General features: G+C 35.0%; 2 protein-coding genes across 5 annotated transcripts; one reads left to right on the top strand and one right to left on the bottom strand.

Moving 5' to 3' along the window:
• Positions 1-363: 363 nt before the first annotated feature.
• Positions 364-7,820, top strand: LOC140050365 (acid-sensing ion channel 5-like). 2 transcript variants are annotated; one of them, XM_072095529.1, is made up of 10 exons: positions 364-473; positions 1,489-1,758; positions 2,767-2,959; positions 3,448-3,573; positions 4,100-4,255; positions 4,833-4,972; positions 5,389-5,456; positions 6,007-6,157; positions 7,042-7,133; positions 7,648-7,820. In XM_072095529.1, the coding sequence occupies exons 2-10, from the start codon at positions 1,505-1,507 to the stop codon at positions 7,818-7,820; spliced, it is 1,353 nt and encodes a 450-aa protein (XP_071951630.1). In that variant the 5' UTR covers positions 364-473; positions 1,489-1,504. The 2 variants fall into 2 exon arrangements, with proteins under 2 accessions (XP_071951630.1, XP_071951629.1); XM_072095528.1 differs by having other exon boundaries at positions 373-520.
• On the bottom strand, positions 6,672-20,953 carry LOC140050364 (acid-sensing ion channel 2-like). Of its 3 annotated transcripts, XM_072095527.1 has the most exons (11): positions 20,793-20,953; positions 19,761-19,846; positions 16,930-17,455; positions 16,126-16,366; positions 14,663-14,791; positions 14,000-14,146; positions 13,616-13,755; positions 13,105-13,175; positions 12,858-13,011; positions 12,356-12,447; positions 6,672-8,693 (listed from the first exon to the last, which is right to left on the bottom strand). In XM_072095527.1, the coding sequence occupies exons 3-11, from the start codon at positions 17,184-17,186 to the stop codon at positions 8,491-8,493; spliced, it is 1,434 nt and encodes a 477-aa protein (XP_071951628.1). In that variant the 5' UTR covers positions 17,187-17,455; positions 19,761-19,846; positions 20,793-20,953; the 3' UTR covers positions 6,672-8,490. The 3 variants fall into 3 exon arrangements, with proteins under 3 accessions (XP_071951628.1, XP_071951627.1, XP_071951626.1); XM_072095526.1 differs by lacking the exon at positions 19,761-19,846; XM_072095525.1 differs by lacking the exon at positions 20,793-20,953 and having other exon boundaries at positions 19,761-19,971.
• Between the last annotated feature and the right edge of the window lie 1,285 nt (positions 20,954-22,238).

Below are 22,238 nucleotides of genomic sequence, written 5' to 3'. Positions count from 1 at the left end.
CCCGTTTTGATGGTTCAATGAACTAATTTAATAGTTAAAGATCGTGTGGTAAATTTGATAATTTTTTTCTTTCAGACATTGCACTTTATACAATTAAAATTTAATGAGCACCATCATATTTTAGTTTATACCGCTAGCTCCATACAATGTTCCGTGTTGTGTAGCAATTAAATATATAAAGTAGATTTTATATTTATAGATTTTAGTTGTATAAGAGATAAAGAAGAACGTGTTTTACCTAAAGGTATAAATGGAACGTTCTTACCTTTTGAGAAAACTTAGTGCGGCGTGCAGAATCAAACAACAATCTATTATAAGTAAACTCAATACAATCATCTATAGTGTATAGGCTAATAGCCTGTATTAGCCTAGGCAGAAGCAGCCATTATTCTATGTCAAATAGTGGATTGATTTGTAACAGTGATCAGGATATATGTACTTTCGTTAGTTATTACTGTAGGCCTATATATACTGTGAGTAGTTTTTCATTAAATCAAGACTAAGTCGGTAGATTTCAAAGGTTAGTTAGCCGTTGATGGTGAAAATATAAGCCTATCTACCTTAATATTATTACGTTTCTGTTTTATTTGGAAGAAAACAATATTTGACCCGGTATGTTTTATTTTAATTTAAAGATTCTACGGAGGCCCTTAGATCATGATCAATATCATGGCCTACAGTATTTTAGAGTATCATTGTTTACGAGCTTATCACATTGTATGATGTATGATTAATGTGCCACTGATAGTTATAAAATCAATAATTTATTATTCCCGATATCTTATTGTTATTTACCATTTTAGATCTGATTTTCACATATCTATTCAGATGAGTGCCTATAAAACCAGGCTATTCATTCATTCATTCATCTTTTATTTCGGAAAAAAAAAAATTCTCCATAGTTCAGTAACAAATTAGTGTACATTATTGCAAAATATAACAATTACATATATATATATATAGCTCTGCTAACTTTTCTGGCTGTTTACTTTATCGTTTTGATTTAGCTTTTCGCTTTTTATTTTTGTATCTCCATTGAGATCCAGCCACTGATACCCACAGCATTGTCATTTTTTTCAGTAATTTGCCTTTGGATTTATATATAATTATATGTAGATAAATATAATCTGGTAACAAAATCTGTAAACAAGGCTATACACATGGCTGCAGTCGCGTGAGCAAATTTAAGTTAGTGTTTACCGACCGATCGACCGACATAGTGTTTCGTACTATAGGATCATCTAAACATAGATATAGAGACCTGTACTTGGCTTATCTAGAAGCTATATTTAATCGATGGTAGTGTAATATCTTCTATCGATGGTAGTGTAATATCTTCTATCGATGGTAGTGTAATATCTTCTATCGATGGTAGTGTAATATCTTCTATCGATGGTAGTGTAATATCTTCTATCGATGGTAGTGTAATATCTTCTATCGATGGTAGTGTAATATCTTCTATGAATTCAATATTATTCTATTATTTAGAGATACATCAGCAGTCATGGTTGAAGATGACCTCGACGTTGACTTTGCAAGTAAAACTACGATGCACGGGGTACAGCGTTTAGTGGAGGAAAGACCTCGCAGCTATAAGATGCTATGGGTTGTCATCATAGTAGCTTCTGTTGGATTCTGTTCTTGGGAAGTTCAGAAAAGAATCTCTAACTATTTTGAGTATAATGTGAACACGGAAATTACCGTGAAATTCTCAAATAATCTGACATTTCCTGCTGTTACCATATGTAACTTCAACAGGTACGATAATGTGTTTTTATTTTTTAAAGCTTGGTTCTCACTAGAATGCAACGCAAGTACGTAAGCCGTAACGCAAGTACGTAAGCCGTAACGCAAGGACGTAAGCCGTAACGCAAGTACGTAAGCCGTAACGCAAGCGAATTGACCACAATCACAAGGAACGGTTCGAATAATTCATCGCTTAGATTGGTCAATTCGCTTGCGTTGCGGCTTACGTCCTTGCGTTGCGTTCGAGTGGGAACCAATCTTTATTTTGAGTTTTAATGTGCACACTTATGAAAGCAAAATAACAGGAGAATGAAATTGTTCGAATGTGGTGAAAACCCTGTCGAAAAGAAAAGGAGTAGTTCTGTTACTAGAACAACATCAGTAAGTCAAGGAGTGGCCTTATACATTACCAAACAAGGCTAACAAACAAGTGTACATAATTATATGCATAATATATCTGTATTGTACTTCATTCATTTATTTATTCAAAAGTATGTAGGCCACTGCCCCAAATAAAATAATAGAAAATAATACAATTATAAATGTAAGTACTGTAGTAGTAACAGCAAAATAATTTCTCCTTTTATATGTGAAAAAGGCAAATCTTACCAGGTTAGGTTTTATTTTTCATTAGTAAAATAAACTTTTTATTTGTTGGTCGATTAAAATAATAAGATTTTAAAAAGGAATGTCTAATTTCGTTGTATAGTATGGACATACTAAAGGGATATTCATTTTCAACCTCGTTACATTTGCAAATTTTACAGATTCGTTTTTCCCTTTCAATATTGCAAAAGTTTTTGTATTTTTTTGTGTAAGGCACTGTTAATTTGTAGCAGTACAATAACCTACCTTTCAACAATACTGGTATCATCGGGATAGCTGCTGTGTTTACGTGATACTGGACGTGAATGAATGACGTCTACCCTGCCAGAAAGAAGCCGAAAGTGGCATATACCATCTTTATTCTTGGATTGCATTTATATTAGTAAACTATGATCTATGACATTTTCTCGACAGGTACCGATTGTCACAGATAACCGAAGACGAATTTAGCTATTTAACATGTTTAGCTGACAACGAGTATAAAGTTTGTAAAGAAGAGCTTAAGGCTCCATTCAATTCGTCAGAATTCACAAACAGAGCTGGTTTTGATTTGGATGCGAATACGTTGTGGACTTGTAATTTCAGACATCAGGCATGCGGTGTTCAGGTGAGTTTCGTCAAAATACCCAGAACCGGGTTATGGAATTTAAAACTGCAACTTGAATCTTTAAAAAGCTTCTTTTTCATTCGAATATCTCACGAATAAAAAAATTGTAATATCTTATTGTCCATTTTTATATATTTTCAATTATTAAAAAAAAAACAGTGTCGTCTTCTGTTCTATGGAACTAATAGTGGTTTTCCATTGGATGAATTTATTCGCGAATCGAAAGTGTGCGCATGCGTTTTAATATTTTAATTTCATTTTGAGATCTGAAAATGCGCAACCAATCATAACTCAGAAATGTTAGATTCTCGCGAATATATTCGTTACTGGAAAACATGGCTTACAGTAACTCTGAAAATAAATGAAAATACACGAATACTCGTCGATTTCATAATGGCGTTTAGTATTAGCTACTACAATTTAATTTAAAATCTTGTACTAACGATTAGAAAAAACAAATACTTATTCATGTTTAACCATTTAAAAAGAATTTCACAAGCGTGGTAACCGAGTATGGTAGATGTTGGACCTTTAATGGGGACAGTGAAAGTGCCGTCTATCAGATACAACCTGGATTTGGCAATGGGTTACATGTCGTAATTAACGTAGATCAGGTAAGATTTCAAGAACACAATTTTACCCCACTTTAATGATGCATAAACAAATTCTCTCTCAATCTCTTATTTGCCACCCGATTGCTGTATCTCCACATTTATTTCAGAAGTATCATAGAAATATTTAGTAATACAGCATCTCATATCACATGTGGTGCCTGTATCACGAGGTTACTCTAGATACATGTGAAACACATGTGATGTTGTATTACCAAATATCCCATACTTCTGAAATAGATACAGCACCAATAATCGGCTGCATTTGCGGTATTCGTTTCCGATGGGTAGTTATCATGTGAGCTAAGTGACCTATAAAAACAGCAGGCCCCAGAATGACTGTACCGACGATCCGATTGCGAAAGATGAAGACTTACACCACCAAACTATGCTCAAAAGAGTCTCCAACCCTCAACCACTCGACTCGTCTGAACCGTGGAGGACAAATTCCTCCATGTTGGACAAATCAACATACTTTTTCCAATAAATATAATTTCTTTCGCCCAACTGAAATTATTTATTGTTTTAGGAAGACTATACGGAACATTTTGGTTTTGGTTATCTTAGCATGGATGCTGGTTTACGGGTGATGGTGCATCCACAGAATACGCCTCCTCTCGTATACGGTTCCGGCTTTGCTATTGGTACGGGCATGCATGCGTATACCGATATATCTGTAACTAAGGTAATATTGGCTTCTAGGCCTACTCCTATTGCGTTTTTACGGTGGTTGAGAGGCACTTCCTCCAGCCGCTCGCGAGTCGCATCATGATTCTTTCACACAATCTTTCCTTGTAATTAGATTCAATCCATCTTCGTTATATGGTAATACAGTAATTGCTGTCGGCGATCTGATTCCATTTATTCATTTATTTGGTCAAAATCAATTTTAATAACAATAAACAAGCAGGAACATGGCAACAAAATGGTACAAAACATCATTATGATTATTAAGCATTAAAAGCAGAAAAACACAAGATAACAGATCAACAATACTAGAAATCGCAAGTAAGTTCTGTAAGCTGATTTGTGGACATTGTAGTAAAAACATTTTTAAAATGTTGAAAATGATATCAAAATATGATCATAATGGAATGAGTCTCCCTAAAAAAAACTTGTGACGGATAGCCAGTTAAGAAAAAAGTGTTTACCGACCGACCGACCTAGTGAGCTGTAGAGTAACTGTAAAAAAAAAACTTGTAATCATGAGCACAGGGGTTTAGTAGGCCTACATTCTGTAACCGTTTCTGCTTCTTTAATAGTTCAAAAATCTTGAAGAGCCGTGGGGAGAATGTAAAGAAGGCCAGACCTTAGAATACTATGACACGTACTCGTACGATAATTGTATAAATGAATGTCTACTGAAACTTCATGTAAAAAGATGTGAATGTAGACCTGACAGGTAAGAAATAGGATAAGTTTTCGCTGTAAATGATAAATAACTAAATAGCTCTGTCTACATACTATCAAACTTTATGTGATGTGCTTGGACATGATGATGTCAAAGCACTATTATATTTAATATTAATAAAAAAAAAATAATATAATCATATTACTACCATATTTGGGCACATCACACTTTTTTTGTGTCAAAATATAGTTTAATAGTGTAGACAGAGACTTCAGATATAGGCCTAAACTCGTTGTAACTCCTTAAATCCAAGTTTTGCATCTAAAATATTTAGAGCACAATTTGCCTATATAAACAAAAACGAACAACGAATCTATTGTTGTAGGTCAACGTGATTAATTGCTCCGTTTAAGATACTTCTATTATATCATAATTATATTTACAATTTTTTTTTTTTTTCCCTAAAGTCTCTTAGGTCCATTCCGTATATGTGGCCTAGAAGAAAAAGACTTAAAATGCTTAAACGAAGTGTTCAGTAAGTTCCTAATGTTTTGATAATACTGTAGTACAATTGGCGTATAGTTTATAGTGTACTGCCACAATACAACAATTAGAATGAATACGATCTTAAAGCTAGATTCTCCCACTAGGACGCAACGCAAGGGCGTAAATCGCAACGAAAGCGAATTGACCAATCAGTTCGAATAATTCATCGTCTGTGATTGATAAAACACTTACGTTCTTGCGTTGCATCAATCAATCAATCAAAATCAACATTTATTTCCAAAATGGTGGCGTCAAAAAAGCAAAAGCTTGTGTCGACGCCAAAACAAAACATTCAAAAGCCTAGTCGGTACCAAGCAAGATGAATATTCCAATGATACTGAGCAAAAATATTGTAGTATGTGGCGACTAGTCGATAGAAATGGATACTTTCTGTTGACTATGGTGGAGATACAGCACTGGGAACCGGTCAATATATGAAGAAACAAATCACACAGCTTTACCCTCTTTTCATTCAAACATTCCGTTTCAAAATAATAGTTTTATTAATATAATTAGGCCTACAATCATTTTGATTTCAGTTGACATAACGAATGGTGAAGTTGAATGCGACTGTGCAATTGAATGTAATGATTTAACGTATTCAACTAAGCTGTCGTACGGAAGTATCCCGAGTTATAGCATAGCTAAGGAGACAGAGGAGAAGTTTAACGCTACAGCTGCATTTATAAAGTAAATGTTTTAAATTTAACACAAATTTTGGGAAAACGTAAAGAGAGAAAACTCTTTTCCCAGAAATAATAATGAAATGGCAAATATTGAAAGAGAAATGTCAAAGTTCAAACTCTCGTGTAGCAGTCTGCTTGATATGCAGGCGCCCTTTATACGACCACTTGGTCTTTAACAGAAAGAATCCACATGTACTGGAAGTAATAAACTGAATATCTTCTTTTTTAAGAAAAAATGTATAAATAATCATGTTAGAAAACACTATCGCTTTTTGATGATGAACAACTCTAAAATGTATATAGGAAATGTTTTTTTTATTTTGTATGTTGTGTTTATTGTTTTATGTTTTTTATGTAAAAGGGTCCTGCGAAAACAGAAGTGTAAACTTCTCTATGCAGGATCCTTGCCATCATTTATGCTATGAAACTGTATTTATAAAGGATGAGTAAATAAATGTGAATTGTACCTCAATAAATAGTCAAAGTTCGAACTCTCGTGTAGCAGTCTGCTTAATATGCAGGCGCCCTCTATACGACCATTTGGTCTTTAACAGTATGTTCAAGTTGGGTTATATAGTTATAGTTATATACAAATTGTAAGATGGGTGTCAATAATGAATGTTTGAGTGCAATGGTACAAATAATTCCATGAGCTGTTGACCAATTGCTCATTGTGTAACATAAAAAACACTGTACTTTGCATGATGTAAGAGTTGAATAATTTCATGAAATGGATGAAAGTTTGAATTTCATTTTCACCGATTGCTCACTGTGTAACATATTTTGACACAAGAGTTCAATAGTATGTTTATTGAATATCATGTGATTCACAATCCTCCAATCAAATAAGTTATAGTTCTAACCCACTAACCATTCTACTATATCTAGAGATAATGTGGTTGTGATGGATGTGTATTACTCATACCTGTCGACACAAGTGTTCACCCAGACCAAAGCCATGACCAGCTCGGCATTATTGAGTAAGTCACTCATAATTAATTGGAAAACATAATTTTCTCATCATTCGGAAAATCCAAACTTAACAATATGTCATTCTCAGTGGAAGAAGAATGTCGAATAACAATTTAATTGAGCAAAAATATGGAAACTGGTACAAGGAAAAGGAACCAAGGCAAGACAAATCTTCCAAACAATACAAAAACCAAATTTAATTAGCTTAACTTGACAGAATGTTAATACATTAATAAATATTATTTAATTTATCTTTCCTCTTTGCCTTTTTAAAAACTATTTTAATTGTTAAAAGTTTGTATTTTCTTTAAAATGCTGCTGTAATTTTGTCTGTATATTAGTTAATATTATTATTTGGATCAACACTTTTTTAAACAGTGGCACACATGCAAATACACAATTTGAACAACAAGAACCACAAAAACAATGAAAGAAAAGAAAACTAAAACATTTGTTATAAATAAAATCAATTTACCAGCTAATGTCTTCCACTATTTATGTTTATGATTTTGACTTTTGCAGGCGATATAGGTGGACAGTTGGGTTTGTTTGTTGGTGTGAGTTTCATTACTATTATTGAATTTATGGAATACTTCACTTTAAAGTTCAAGTTTTTCTTGAAAAGCAAAAAAGGGAATCGAAGCACCAATAAATCTAGAAACGAAAACGGAAACGAACTCAATTCCAGGACGTAAACCTAAGAAATAAATAGAAACACAAAAAAATGAGAAAAAAGAAAAACTCGTTTCGTAAAATTAGTATTAGTATTATAAGTATTGTTTAATAGGCCTAAATAGAATTTATACGATTATAGAACAGTACTGGGATGTATATATATATATATATATATTGCAATAACTGAACCCAACCTCTTTACTGTAATGTAGCAATTTTCGAGCTATAAAATAATTCAATTGTACAAAAACCTGTCGAATAACTAGATGAGTCCTAGATTACTATTTCACTACTAACATTTAGTTTGTTAAATTATTGTACATATTTGTATTTATATAATTACTGTACAATTTTAATATTTTATACAGTATTGATAATACGTAAATATTATTGTGATTAATTGAAATAATGTTTAGCATTTTATTAATTTAGTATGTGACATCCAATTCATTTCTTTTTGGTAAGTGTTCAAGGATGGAATGTCGGCACCCACTGTCATACAACTAAAACCACTTTAGCTGAATTTAATAGTGGCAATGTATAGTGAGTGAGTAGGAAAAAGTTTGTAGTCAGGAGACATGAAACTGTAGATGCAGTTTCTTGTCCCTATACATAGTACCGTACGAGAATCGAACACAGAACTTTGGGAGGAACCTCAATGTACATACGGGTACCGGTGCTTTATAATTATTATCGCACTTCAAGTTTGACGTCATCAGCTACATCGTAGGCACTACCTTTGTTGTCGACTGCCACTGTTGTCTGTTGGTTTCTCCTCTTCTTATTTCCCTTGCAGCACACAGCATGCCCCTTCATGAAAATGTACTGACCCACTTCGAAAAGTGTGATGACGCTGCCTCCGATAAAAAGTCCTAACTGACCTCCAATGTCACCTTAAACAAAGTTTATAAACTGGATTTAATTATGAAATTTATGAAATACGAAAGTTTGATACATTGTTCTAATGTAGTGTGTTGGTGTTATGTATGTAATAGTAGCGTGCTCTTAACTTATTATGGTAAATCTCCTGAATAAATATAGACTAAACGTATGCCAAGTCTTATTTTTACGCTGTTAGTATTCATTTTAGTTTTGTAGGTATGAAACGCAGGCCCGTATGCAGCATTTATAATGGGGGGGGGGGGTGCGAGCGAAGCGAGCAACAATGGCTGGGGGCCAGGGGGCCGCCAAGGGCCCCCGGTCAGGGTCCAGAGGCCGAAGGCCCTGGAAAAATTTGCGTTATTTGACGTTCTAAAGACTGATGTAAGACTCTCTGTTGTGGCTTGGGCTAGTTGAACGATGGACACCAGAACTTAACGCTTTCATGATGAGGCCAACTCAGCAGGGGTGGCGCCAGGATCTTCCCGACGCGGGGGCTACATTCCCCGACGAGGGGGCTATGCGAGCATCACTAGGCTGAGGGCCAGGGGCCGCCAAGGGCCCCTAGTGGGGGTCCAGGGGGCGAAGCCCCCGGAAGCAACGCGTTATTTGAGGTCTTTTAAATCAGATTTAGGGTAGCCATTTTTTCCATTTTTTATAATGCATAAATAAAATACTGCGTGCAAAAAAAACGATGCGCGATGACTGTTTCAATCCATATTTTTCAATTTAAAAAATAAAAGTTCAAAGAAAATTTTGAAAAATAGAGTTGGAGGTCCCGGAAATTGGACTTATTATACTTCAAAACATGAAAAAAAATATATAAGTCCCTATCATGGGCTGTGACTGAGCTAAGAAATGTTTGAAAAATAGAGATGTTAGGTCACGGAAAATGTACTTCTTGTTCTTCGAAATATGACCAGCTTTATTGTTGGGGCTGAGCTAAGAAAATGTTTAAAACTAGAGCTGCAGGTCTTCAAAAAATTGCATTTTATACTTTGGAAACATCAGGCCTAGAGGCTTAAAAAACGCAGGCGTAGACCTTTTTCAGTCGGGGAAAAAAGTTTATTCCTCCCAGGTGTATGCACGCGTACCATCTGGACTTCCGAGTGGTGAGAAATTCATGACATACAGGATATTGAAAATGTAATAACTATAGCTATAATGTTGGCTAAGCGAAAATGGCATGTTTTTTTGTTTAGTAATGGATGAAAAATTTATTTTAGGTGCCCCACGGTACAGAAGGTTACTTGTAAATTAAAAAATTGGTGAACAAACGAACAATTAACATAATTCGTTTTTGCTGTAGTGTAGCGTACGTCGACGCAGTACACGACGTAACCGTCGGTAAACTTTGCCTGGAAAATAACACATTACACATTTTGGTCCCTGGATGAAACTTGATATCACGCGTCTCGACCCAACGTTGAACGATTCGTACAAAGGGATACCGCCAGACAAGTGCGTACCTAGCTATTGTTTAGTAGTAAGTTAGATCGCTGGCAATAATGAATGCATATAAAGTGCATAATATCACTCTGACGTACTCTCACGGTCAATGAAACGTCGCGGTTTTCTAGGCGCTGAAGCTAGCTACGAAGTGAACGCGAACGCTTTTTACTGTATATTATATTCCCCGACAAAAAGTACACGTGTTCCCTGACGTTAAGTTGTCTGTATTTCCATGGATTAAAGAATAGAAGGATATGCATCGACGGTGACATCAAACGATTTTACAACGCGCTTGCCTATACTAAAGCACTGCTGCCAATCAAACAAACACGCTCATTGAACTCCGTGTCTCTAACCGCGGCCCTCTGTAAAACGCTTCGAATCAACTGTTACATTTTTTGAGACCAAAACGTAAGCATATAGAAATCGTATGCGCAGTCTGAATGTTCTATTGACATGTCTGCGTCGATGATTAATTGACAACAAAAATATATTGCTGAATAATTCTGTTTTAGTTTCATCACAATCGGACTACGAAAAGTTCACTTTCTTACGACTGGTAATTTTAAGTAGTTGGTAATATTAATAAAATATGCAATTTTTATATTTGAATTATCATTATTTGCCTGCCATCTTCTGTCATTAAAAATTGCGTTAATCTATAGAATATTAAATTATGCATTTGACCATGTATGTTGTTAGCGTGGCCGGTGTTCACCCATACAACAATCGTGTTTTATATATATGGCTAAGCAGTGGTTTCTTCATAAATCTCCTTATTTATCGATGTGATTATATTTAAATTGTAGTGCCTGGTGATTGGCTAGTGGTTATGTCATCCACATCACATCCAATCACCGGGTCTAATTGAATGAAAACAGCGATCCCTGATCCGGGATTGGCTGGCTATGTATAGTTGCGATTCGTGTTCCCACTAGCGACGCAGATTAGCCTAGGCCTACCTAGGCAGTATCAATGTCGGCAAATCATATGGTTTACTAGTAAGCCTAGGCCTAGTATTGCTGATTTTGTAATTTTACATGTAGGCTGAGACAACAAATAAATAGTTATTGTCTCAGATGTAGGGCTACTGCAGGTCATAAAATGCTACTTTAATGTCATAGGCCTAAAAACATTAGCGTAGATCAATCGCGGCAGAAACCTATACTAATTACAATTATAGCATCTACAATTCTAAGCCAATAACAATATAGTATTGTTTTTATCTGGTATATTGATGAAGTAGGCCTACACTAAGGTCTTCACAATAACATAAAATGTAATTTAATAACTGTTTTCAATGGCGTGAGGCAGAGGCCTGAAGCCACTTGTTTAGGAAACCTAAGTGGCCCTCCAAAAGTTTCAAAGATCGAGGCCTCGGACGTTTTTAGCATTTTCGACATATTTTATGCCTGTTCCTCTGGGCACTGCTCATGGGCCCCAAGCTTCGGTTTAGCCAGTGAGCGCACATATCCGTTACGCCACTGATTATACTGTTCAAATATGTATGAATACATACAGTGCAACAAAGAACGCGCGAAAGAAGCGTAGTCAACACGGTTAAATGTCGTTGCACATGTGCAGTAAACAATATATTAGGCACGCGACCGTTTCGTTGTTACCATGCGGTTAATTAAACTGTAACATTGTGGGCGGTCCGCGGTCTGTCGGCGAGAGTCAAGGAACCCTTGATCTCACGTCGATGCATATCCTTCTATTCTTTAATCCATGGTATTTCTCCAGCAAACACTTTACCGCGTACCGCGTACATGAAGCGCTAAGCTATTGCTTGTCGTCACATGATCGACTGCGCATGTTTTACATCGAGTTTGTAGTCAGTTCAGATTCCGTAATTTAATTACCGGTATTTTTTCATTTTATATTAGCATATTTTTGTTTGTATACCATTGATAATGTAAATTTTGTATATATATAATGATATTGTCTTTAGTTAAACAAGACAAGAAAAAATACCAACCGAGGAAATAGTGGACCTTTTGGGACTTGGGGGGGTGCGTCTGCACCCAACGCACCCCCCCTGGATACGGGCCTGAAACGCCATGTGTGTACATTTACATTTTTACAAGCTTTAACTACAATTTTGGAGAAAGATTCGATTGTTTTTATATGACCACATGAACTTGAAGTTGGGACATTTTTAAGTACGGACTATATTTAAACAAATTATTTGTTTTATTCAATGGTTAAAATAAAAAGTACTTACTAAGAAGAGCTGATGACGTCATGGCTGGAGTTTGTTTATATACTTGTAAATTGAGCTCTTCAAAATATACATCAAGTATTATATAATTTTTCCTATCAAAACAAATAGTTGTAACGTTTTCAGAATTGTCTCTACAGAAAATAAAAAATGCGAGTAGTTGTTTTTAAATGAAATGTAAAGCTCTGTCTACACTATCAAACTAGTTTGACATAAAAAGTGTGACGAGCCCAGTAGGGTATACCCAAATATGATAGAGATATGACATCATCATGTCCATACATTTTTTTTCAAATAAAGTTTGATAGTGTAGACAAGGCTTTACCACTAATGAAGGATTATTCTTAATAATTATATAAATAGACTTGTGGATTTTGAATATTCGATCATTTTCTTGCCAAATTGGAAATGATGGACCGTCCATATTTTGTAGATTGATTAGATGCAGACGGAAGGGGCATGAGGAACCCCCTCCCCTCTTAACTAAAAATAGTCTCAGCCTTACGATATTTCTGCACTTGAATCATTGTAAGATTCATATAGCTCATCCTCTACTGATAGGTTGGGTATGGAAGCGTACGTCACTGACGTTGTGAACGAAGTGTACGCGCATGGAACTGGGCAATCGCACTCTTCAAGTGTACCGTTCTTTAACTTTCCTAGAGAAAGGTAACAAGAAGAGAAGATATTCAGTAGAGTCAACAATCCATAACAGTTGATACTTTTTATATACAAATATCAGAATAGCATACTTAGTACATCTGAGGCGCAACCTTCGGTTTCTTTTGGTGTGCATTCTCTGTGATCGTTTGCTCCTGGGTATCTACAATTACAATTATGTAAATGTATGTATTTTAGTCAGTATTATTACTTCATAATCTGTATCATGCTATAATCTAATCTAGTCATAATCGTCATTGTCATTTTATCTTTATGATGTCATCTTTGTACTATGTCATCATTGTAACTACGTCATATTGTATTAACGTAATTATTGTAAATTAAGTCATCAATAAAATATGATTTGGATTAACCAATCGTATTATTTTTTTTTTTGTCTTACGTACGTGGGACCAACCGATTATCACTATTATTTTAAATTACACAAAATATGGTAATGTATGAATATGTTAGGAATTAATACGCTAAGTGAATGTGTTAGGAGATGTACTGTATGTTAAGTTATGAATATTAAATCAAAGGTAAACGTAAAACCATAATAAATACAGAGAGTGAGCAATTCTGACAACAAAAAAACACTACCGTATAGGTCTGCATCCGCAATGTTCCACGATATTTTTAAGTCGACATTCTAGCAGACATCCAGAGACCGTGTACACACGATAGTATTGTAACTTCAATGACTTGTCACAATGACCGTATGGTTGATCTAGTGTTTCAACCTATAGCATTTGGAAAGTTATTGACATCATTAAAGAGCTTGGAGCCTAGACCAATTGGAAAAAGCAACCCAATGACGTAGCGCCCCGCAAGTGATTTGACCAATAAAAAACGCGATTGATCATTGGTTAACTCACTTTCGTTATGCCTTCGTCCTTGCGTTGGAATCAAGCTTAACTATACATATTAATAATAGTTGTGTACGTAGGTAGACACAAATCGTGGTTTCTAATATAAAGTACTTGCCTTGACTTTACGTGTAGATACGAAGGCGTGTACACCCGGAGGGACTCCAAAGCCTTTAGACTCCACAAGTGGTGGTTCGTCCTGTGAATGTACCAATACTTTCAGGCCGGCTTCTAAGTTGCCCTCTGGCTTCTCTGTGTATTCATCCTTGGAGAAAAAGACGCATTTAAATCATCTTTGATTTAAGTATAGTCATTTGTTTTATAAACGTGATACTACAAGACAGTCAATTTATGTAACTTGTTGAAAGCTCCAAAAAATAGAGCTAAGTACAATGTACGAGGTAGTCAAGGTTCTAGACGGAGTTTCAAATTAATATTAGTAAAAAGATGAATGTTTTGGCAGATATGGCGTTTCATACGTATAAGCTCGCTCTCACGTATAACATAATAAAGACAATAACTACGGTCTTTGACACCAATGTCATTTTATCGATGGACTTTTGACAAGATCAATAAAAGTAAAAATTGCGCGCATCTCTCTCTCTAGCTGCAGGAGGAGAACGTAACAAAAGTTTTAACGCAACAAAAAACATTTGACCAATCACAACCGACGTTATTACTAAACTAATTATGATTGGTTAAATGTTTGGTGTTGCGCGCGCATCGTTTTTTAGCGTCATCGTAACCTAGCAAACGGTATATAATACAATTAGGCTCTTACTTGTTGTATGTCAATCATTATCTGTAGGGCATTTCCTGATCCAGGTTGTCTGACCTTCAAGATGTCCCAATACAATCCAGAGTTGAATGTGTAGCAATTTCCGTATGACGTATACAAGTGAGTAAAATTCTGAAATGTATCAACATAATTGCACTTTCTCATTACAGAACTTAATTGGGAATCATTTTTAGGAGGAGAAGTAATGTGTTATACCATTTAGATTCTTGAAATAGTACAATTAATGTATCTAAACATAGCAGGTGAAATTATACTTGTAAGATTGGAGGCTAACGAGGTTACACACAATTTTCACCTTCTCAGTCATGGTTGACTTCAATCTCGTTGACATGTGCGTATGTTGCAGGTGCGTGTGAATGTGTGTCCTTATGAATATTCGTAAGATGATGTGAACATTAAAGGCCAGGTGCGGGCAAAAAAATTCTATTGATCATACATTCCGATAATTATCGATCTTTATTTATGTTACAAATATTTGATTTATGTAGAATTAATCAGATATTAAATTTAAAATCCATGCCTGTACCTGAGCTTTAAAGCATTATTATGGTGTATTACCTGAAATGTACGTCGGTTACTGTTGCCAATATTGCTAGGTTATTAAGATGAGTATGTCAAGGTAACACGTTACATAAAACATTCAGTAATTTAATTCTCTCGTAATTGTTGTTTGATTATTCACTGTTTTAGAATACAATATATTAATTCAGTTCTTATTACTAATTAACTATATTTGCATTTGAACTTCAAAGAAACGTAGACCTACACTCCTGTGTATTGTTCCAAAATAAATTATTCTGGGAAAGCAAGTACTGTAAAATTAATCATAGGCCTATATCTGGCCTATATATACACTGTTAATGTTGCAACACATCTTAAAAGTACGTGTAAACCATGCCTATAAGGCGTAGCTGTAAAATCATATACTTTAGACTACTACGTGTAAACCATACTTTAGACTACTACGTGTAAACCATACTTTAGACTAATACGTGTAAACCATACTTTAGACTACTACGTGTAAACCATATTTTAGACTTCTACGTGTAAACCATACTTTAGACTACTACGTGTAAACCATACTTTAGACTACTACGTGTAAACCATACTTTAGACTACTACGTGTAAACCATACTTTAGACTACTACGTGTAAACCATAGAAGTGCATGTAAACCAAACCTTAGAAACGTCTAACCACCACAAGGAGTTATCTAACTTATCTATGATAAACCTCGGAAGCGAACATTAGAATAGATCTTAAGCTCTGTCTACACTATCAAACAAGTTTGACAAAAAAAGTGTGATATTCCCACTTATGGTAGTGATATGCCCAAATACGGTAGTGATAAGACATCACTATGTATATATGGGCACATTACATATTTTGTCACATAAAGTTTGATAGTGAAGATAGAGCTTTAAATACAATTCCGACAACACTCACCACATTTGTACACCCCGATTTGTCTTTCCATTTGCATGTCAAAAGCGTGTCGTTATTAAGAAGAAAGCCAGTTCTGTTTGTGAACTCAGACGTACTAAAGTTTCCGGCATCTGTGAATACTTTGTCGTAGTCAAAGCTACCATCAGAATAGCTGCCATCCGAAAAATAATCATATTCTTCGGCTTCCCATAGATACTCTATAATTTCATAATCACCGTCAGTTAGAGCTGATCTTCGATACCTGAAAGTTGAAAAATACTGTAGTTTTATAAGAGATCTACCTGAAGCTTGGTTCCCACGAGAACGTAACGCAAAGACGTAAACGCAACGCAAGCGTTTTAACCAATGACAAGCGAAGTTATAGACAGTTAGCAATCAAGCGAATAAGCCATCGCTTGTGATTGGTCAATTCACTTGCGTTGCGTTACGTCCTTGTGTTGCGTCGCTAGTGGGAACCACGCTTGAGTTGATCAATCACAAGCGACAGACACAGATGATCCATCGAGTCGTAATTGGTCAAATTATTTTTGGCGCACTTAAGCTTGGTTCCCACTAGAGACGTAACGCAATATAACGTAGACGCAACGCAATCATGTTCACCAATGACAAGTGACAGTTTGAATAATCCATCGCTTGTGATTGGTAAAATCACTTACGTTGCGTTACGTTGCAAGTGGAAAAAAAGCTTTCCACACAGGTGATAGAGTAACTTCAGATGCGTTCACACTAGTTATACACGTCATAGAATGCCTACTCTGACTAGCTGACTTTCTTCATTCAACTTTACAATTAATTGCACCGTACCTATTAAAATTGCAGATGGTAACGGCTGGAAAGTCGAGTTCATTCACAAACGTCAGATTAATTTCAGTATTGACGTTGAACATCCGATATTCTTTAAATCGTAGGCTGATTTGCCAGACACACAACCCTAATCCCGTCAAAAATACCAACACCCATAGTAGCTTGAAAATCCAGCGTTTACTTGTGACGATATACTGGAGTCCATGAAGGGTGGTATTGGTTGCAAACTCCGCTTCTAAACTCTGCTTGTCTGACATTATACGTCTGCTTTTAGACAATTATGTCGTCTGCTTTTAGACAATTATGTCGTCTACTTTTAGGTCGTCTGCTTTTAGATCGTCTGCTCTCAGGTCGTCTGCTTTTAGGTCGCCTGCTTTTTGGATCGTATGCTACGTCGGAAAACACGTTTGATCGTTTGTCTGCTCCTTGGATCACCCGTCCCTGCACCTTATTCGCTTGTTGTAGATCGCGCGTCGTCTACCTTTTGGATTGCCTACTATCAGTTTAAAACTCTTGTGGCGTAAATCTAATAATAGACAGAATTTAGTAATTATAAGAATTTAAATAATATTTAAATCTTCTATCATAACAATCGACTGAAATATCAAAAGAGATTGATTTTCATTATTTGCGAACTACGACAATAAGACGACCTTGTCATTTTGAAACTTACTTATAAATAATGCATTATTTTGATGATGTTTCATTTATTCCAATTACAATACGTTTACAGTTTGTAAACAATGTTATACAACTATGAATTTGTCAAATTTATAATTTGTTTTGAATTAAATTAATATGTTACTAATACTGGTATTGGAGCAAAATGATATGACAATAAATAATAATTATTGTTTGGAGGACATCTGAATAGAAATTAGTCGATTAAACTAAATGTATGCATGATTAAGTAAATGTATGTAGTTAGTACGATAATTCATTCATTTGGTTACCGTATTTCTCATAAAAAAAAAAACAAAAAACAAAACACTTTGATTAAAATCAATACAGCATATCTTATTTAGCATTTGTTATTGTGTAAGAAATTCTAGATATAATTAGTAAGGTAAATAAACAGAGAAAACAATGTGTATATTATAGTTATAGTGGTCATTTTCGGCCCATGCCTACTTTTTCCTTTAGGCTAAAGCTCTGTCTATACTATCAAACCTTGTGATGTGCCCGTATATGGTCACGATGACGTCCTGTCTTTACAATATTTGGGCACATCACACTTTTTTTCTGTCAAACAGGTTTGATAGAGTAGACAGAGCTTTACATCGAGCTAAACTGGGAGACGATTCGCACCGTAGTGAGCCGATATATTCCCTTATGACGTATTAAACGTTTATTTTACAGCCAAGCTGTCAGGTTATAATGATGACCTGATTAGTAGAGCGTTATTTAAATAATGGCATGCATTTATTTGTATGAATCTTATAAAATCTTAGATCGGCGACGGATTTCGTTTTTATTCATATTTGTTGGTGGATGTACCGTGCTTAGCCTCATAGAATTAGAGGTTCTATAAATTAATAAATAATAATGACAGCGTAGGCCTACGTTGCTAAGGACGTGAGACAGAATATTGTCATCATTACGCAACTGTAATTGACGTGTTTTTATACAATAACATTAACAAATAAACAACACCTACCAATTTCTGTATTAATATCAACATATTAATATAATTGGATTCAATGGAACTGGCCCCTATTAAAATTATAGTCAATTTATTATAGTGTATGACGTATTTAAGTTGGTTCACACTAGGACGCAACGCAAAAAGGACGTACGTAATAGATGGATGATCATCATTCAACGCGTCGTAATTCGTCACACTTGCGTTACGCTTACAATTCTCTGGTCACGATGGAAATTGTTCGGTTTTTGTATACGCTCGTCAACATTAATGTGCCTCTGTTGTTGTGGGGGGGGGGGGGGGGGGGCTGGTGTTTGATCTGGCGTCTTTAACGAACGATTTATCCGCATAGATATCACAAATATTCATAATGCTATCAAACACAATCTTGATTTAAGTTAACTTCATTCATATTCTTGTTATTGGTGTTCAAAACGGCTTTTTCAATTTTGAATGTCTAATTATTGTATCTTTCCTGAAGTACGGTACGTTAACACGAAGTTATACCATAAATCAATCAAATTTTATTGTCCGAAAGATGCTGGCAATAGCTTGTTTATATAATTGTTCTAGCTTTTGAAATTTTGTAAATAATATATTTATTTTGTTGTACGTTGGGTCACTACAATTATTATACAAATTTACTTTAGTCAGCAACATTACAGTGAACGATGCAAAACGGTGTCAGTCAGCGCGACTCCGTTTAATAATTTTAGAAGAACCCTTCAATAGTAGGCCTACACAGTATTTGGAAGGTTAGGCTTCTTTAAACTTGATTCCCACTTGGACGCAACCGCAAAAGTATAAACAATTTGGCCATTTACGACGCATGAATATTTGCTGTCACTTGATTGGTCGACTCAAGTCTGCGTTGCGCCTACTTATTGTTGCGTTGCCTCCAAGTGGGAACACAGACTACACAGTTTTATCAAACTCCAACGCATAATAATATATGCATTAAACAGTACGAAACACCTTTAAAAAATCATTCGAATGTGGCCAAATGGATGTTTTTTTTTACTTTTGTATTTTGACAGGTTAAACGCTCAATAATAATAATCATTATCATTGCTGTATTATATTCTATCAATATTTTACAGCACGACTAGTAAGCCTAAGTCAATTTACAGCTACTGAGACAGTATGCCATATACTACAACAAAGCACAATAATTAAAATGGTTACTAACCTATTCGTTGAAATCACAGCACCCACGTAGCTCTGTAAGGACGAACCGTACACCAGCTCCAAGACACCGAATTACAAAAGTCGATACTGTAATGTATAAAATAATATTCCGAGATTGTGACACACAGACAGGTTGGTGGTCTCATCCGTGCTCTATTGATCCGTTAGCTGAATAGACTGTATATTACCAGCCAATATGTCAATGTGTTCAAAACGGCTTTTTCAATTTTGAATGTCTAATTATTGTATCTTTCCTGAAGTACAATAACACGAAGTTACACCATAAATCAATCAAATTTTATTGTCCGAAAGATGCTGGCAATAGCTTGTTTATATAATTGTTCTAGCTTTTGAAATTTTGTAAATAATATATTTATTTTGTTGTACGTTGGGTCACTACAATTATTATACAAATTTACTTTAGTCAGCAAAAATGCTGATTGTGAATCAAATTAAAATAACCATCTTTTGGATGAAATGCTAAGCAGACCATCAAGCAACAATACAGAGAACGATGCCAAACGGTGTCAGTCAGCGCGACTCCGTTTAATAATTTTAGAAGAACCCTTCAATAGTAGGCCTACACAGTATTTGGAATGTTAGGCTTCTTTAAACTTGATTCCCACTTGGACGCAACCGCAAAAGTATAAACAATTTGGCCATTTACGACGCATGAATATTTACTGTCACTTGATTGGTCGACTCAACTCTGCGTTGCGCCTACTTATTGTTGCGTTGCCTCCAAGTGGGAACACAGACTACACAGTTTTATCAAACTCCAACGCATCATAATATATGCATTTAACAGTACGAAACACCTTTAAAAAATCATTCGAATGTGGCCAAATGGATGTTTTTTTTTTACTTTTGTATTTTGACGGGTTAAACGCTCAATAATAATAATCATTATCATTGCTGTATTATATTCTATCAATATTTTACAGCACGACTAGTAAGCCTAAGTCAATTCACAGCTACTGAGACAGTATGCCATATACTACAACACAGCACAATAATTAAAATGGTTACTAACCTATTCGTTGAAATCACAGCACTCACGTAGCTCTGTAAGGACGAACCATACACCAGCTCCAAGACACCGAATTACAAAAGTCGATACTGTAATGTATAAAATAATATTCCGAGATTGTGACACACAGACAGGTTGGTGGTCTCATCCGTGCTCTATTGATCCGTTAGCTGAATAGACTGTATTACCAGCCAATATGTCAATTACTGTATATTAGCAATGAATAAATAAGTCATTTGGTATTGGTTGTCTGTATTTATTGTGTGACATAAACCAACGAATGATATTAAGTTATTTTTTCGTCGTCCGTATAATATTTAATTTATAATAATTATATTTCTTTATGATTCATTATGATACAACACACAATAACACGATTGTTTTTATATTTAAACTTTAATTGTGATTTTACTTTCTTATCGATATTTGACATAAAACCTCGCCTGCGTATTATTATAGAAAATCAATAGTAGAGTGTTTATGTTTATACATTGTACTTATACAGACTTGTTTGTCCTTTCTTTTTTGTATTGCATGTATTCTCAACTTCTAAAGGATTAGTTGAGAATGAAGACATGACCATGGCTGGTTATATTAAGAGTTAGGATTAGTGTTAGAATTAGTGTTATGGTTAGTGTTAGGATTAGTGTTAGGATTAGTGTTATGATTAGTGTTAGAAGTATAGTGTTAGGATTACTGTAGTTGGGATTAGTGTTAGGATTACTGTAGTGTTAGGATTAGTGTTATGATTAGTGTTAGAAGTAGTGTTATGATTAGTGTTAGAATCAGTGTTATGGTTAGTGTTAGGCTTAGTGTTATGATTAGTGTTAGAAGTATAGTGTTAGGATTACTAGGATTAGTGTTAGGATTACTGTAGTGTTAGGATTAGTGTTGTGATTAGTGTTAGAAGTAGTGTTATGATTAGTGTTAGAAGTAGTGTTATGGTTAGTGTTATGATTAGTGTTAGGATTATGATTAGTGTTAGAAGTAGTGTTAGGATTACTGTAGTTAGGATTAGTGTTAGGATTACTGTAGTGTTAGGATTAGTGTTAGGATTAGTTGGTCATTTATCAAGAGCATGCTCCGGTCTTCATAAAATATATCAGCTGTTATTATTTGATACTTACTTTACCCGATTTTCAGTGCTGTATATCCACATATATTACAATGTTTGCCTAGATATGTCAAAGAAATATTCGGTAAATACAGCATCTCATTAATTTGGTACCACATGTGGTGCCTGTATCATGTAATAGGCTAGGTTACAGTATATGATACTAGGCGATACATGTGAAACACATGTGATGTTGTATTAGATACGGTGCAGAGAATCGTGTGCTAACACACTTGGTATCTATTTATGACATTTTTTGTCGCAATCAATAAAGTCCAAGCGTAACGTATTTCACATTTACTTTTAATTACAATTTTCATCCTCATAATAAACGC

The sequence above is a fragment of the Antedon mediterranea genome, chromosome 5 (assembly GCF_964355755.1).
Source record: "Antedon mediterranea chromosome 5, ecAntMedi1.1, whole genome shotgun sequence".
Taxonomy (NCBI): domain Eukaryota; kingdom Metazoa; phylum Echinodermata; class Crinoidea; order Comatulida; family Antedonidae; genus Antedon; species Antedon mediterranea.
The sequence above is the reverse complement of the archived record's forward strand: the minus strand, read 5'-3'. Positions and strand labels throughout refer to the sequence as shown.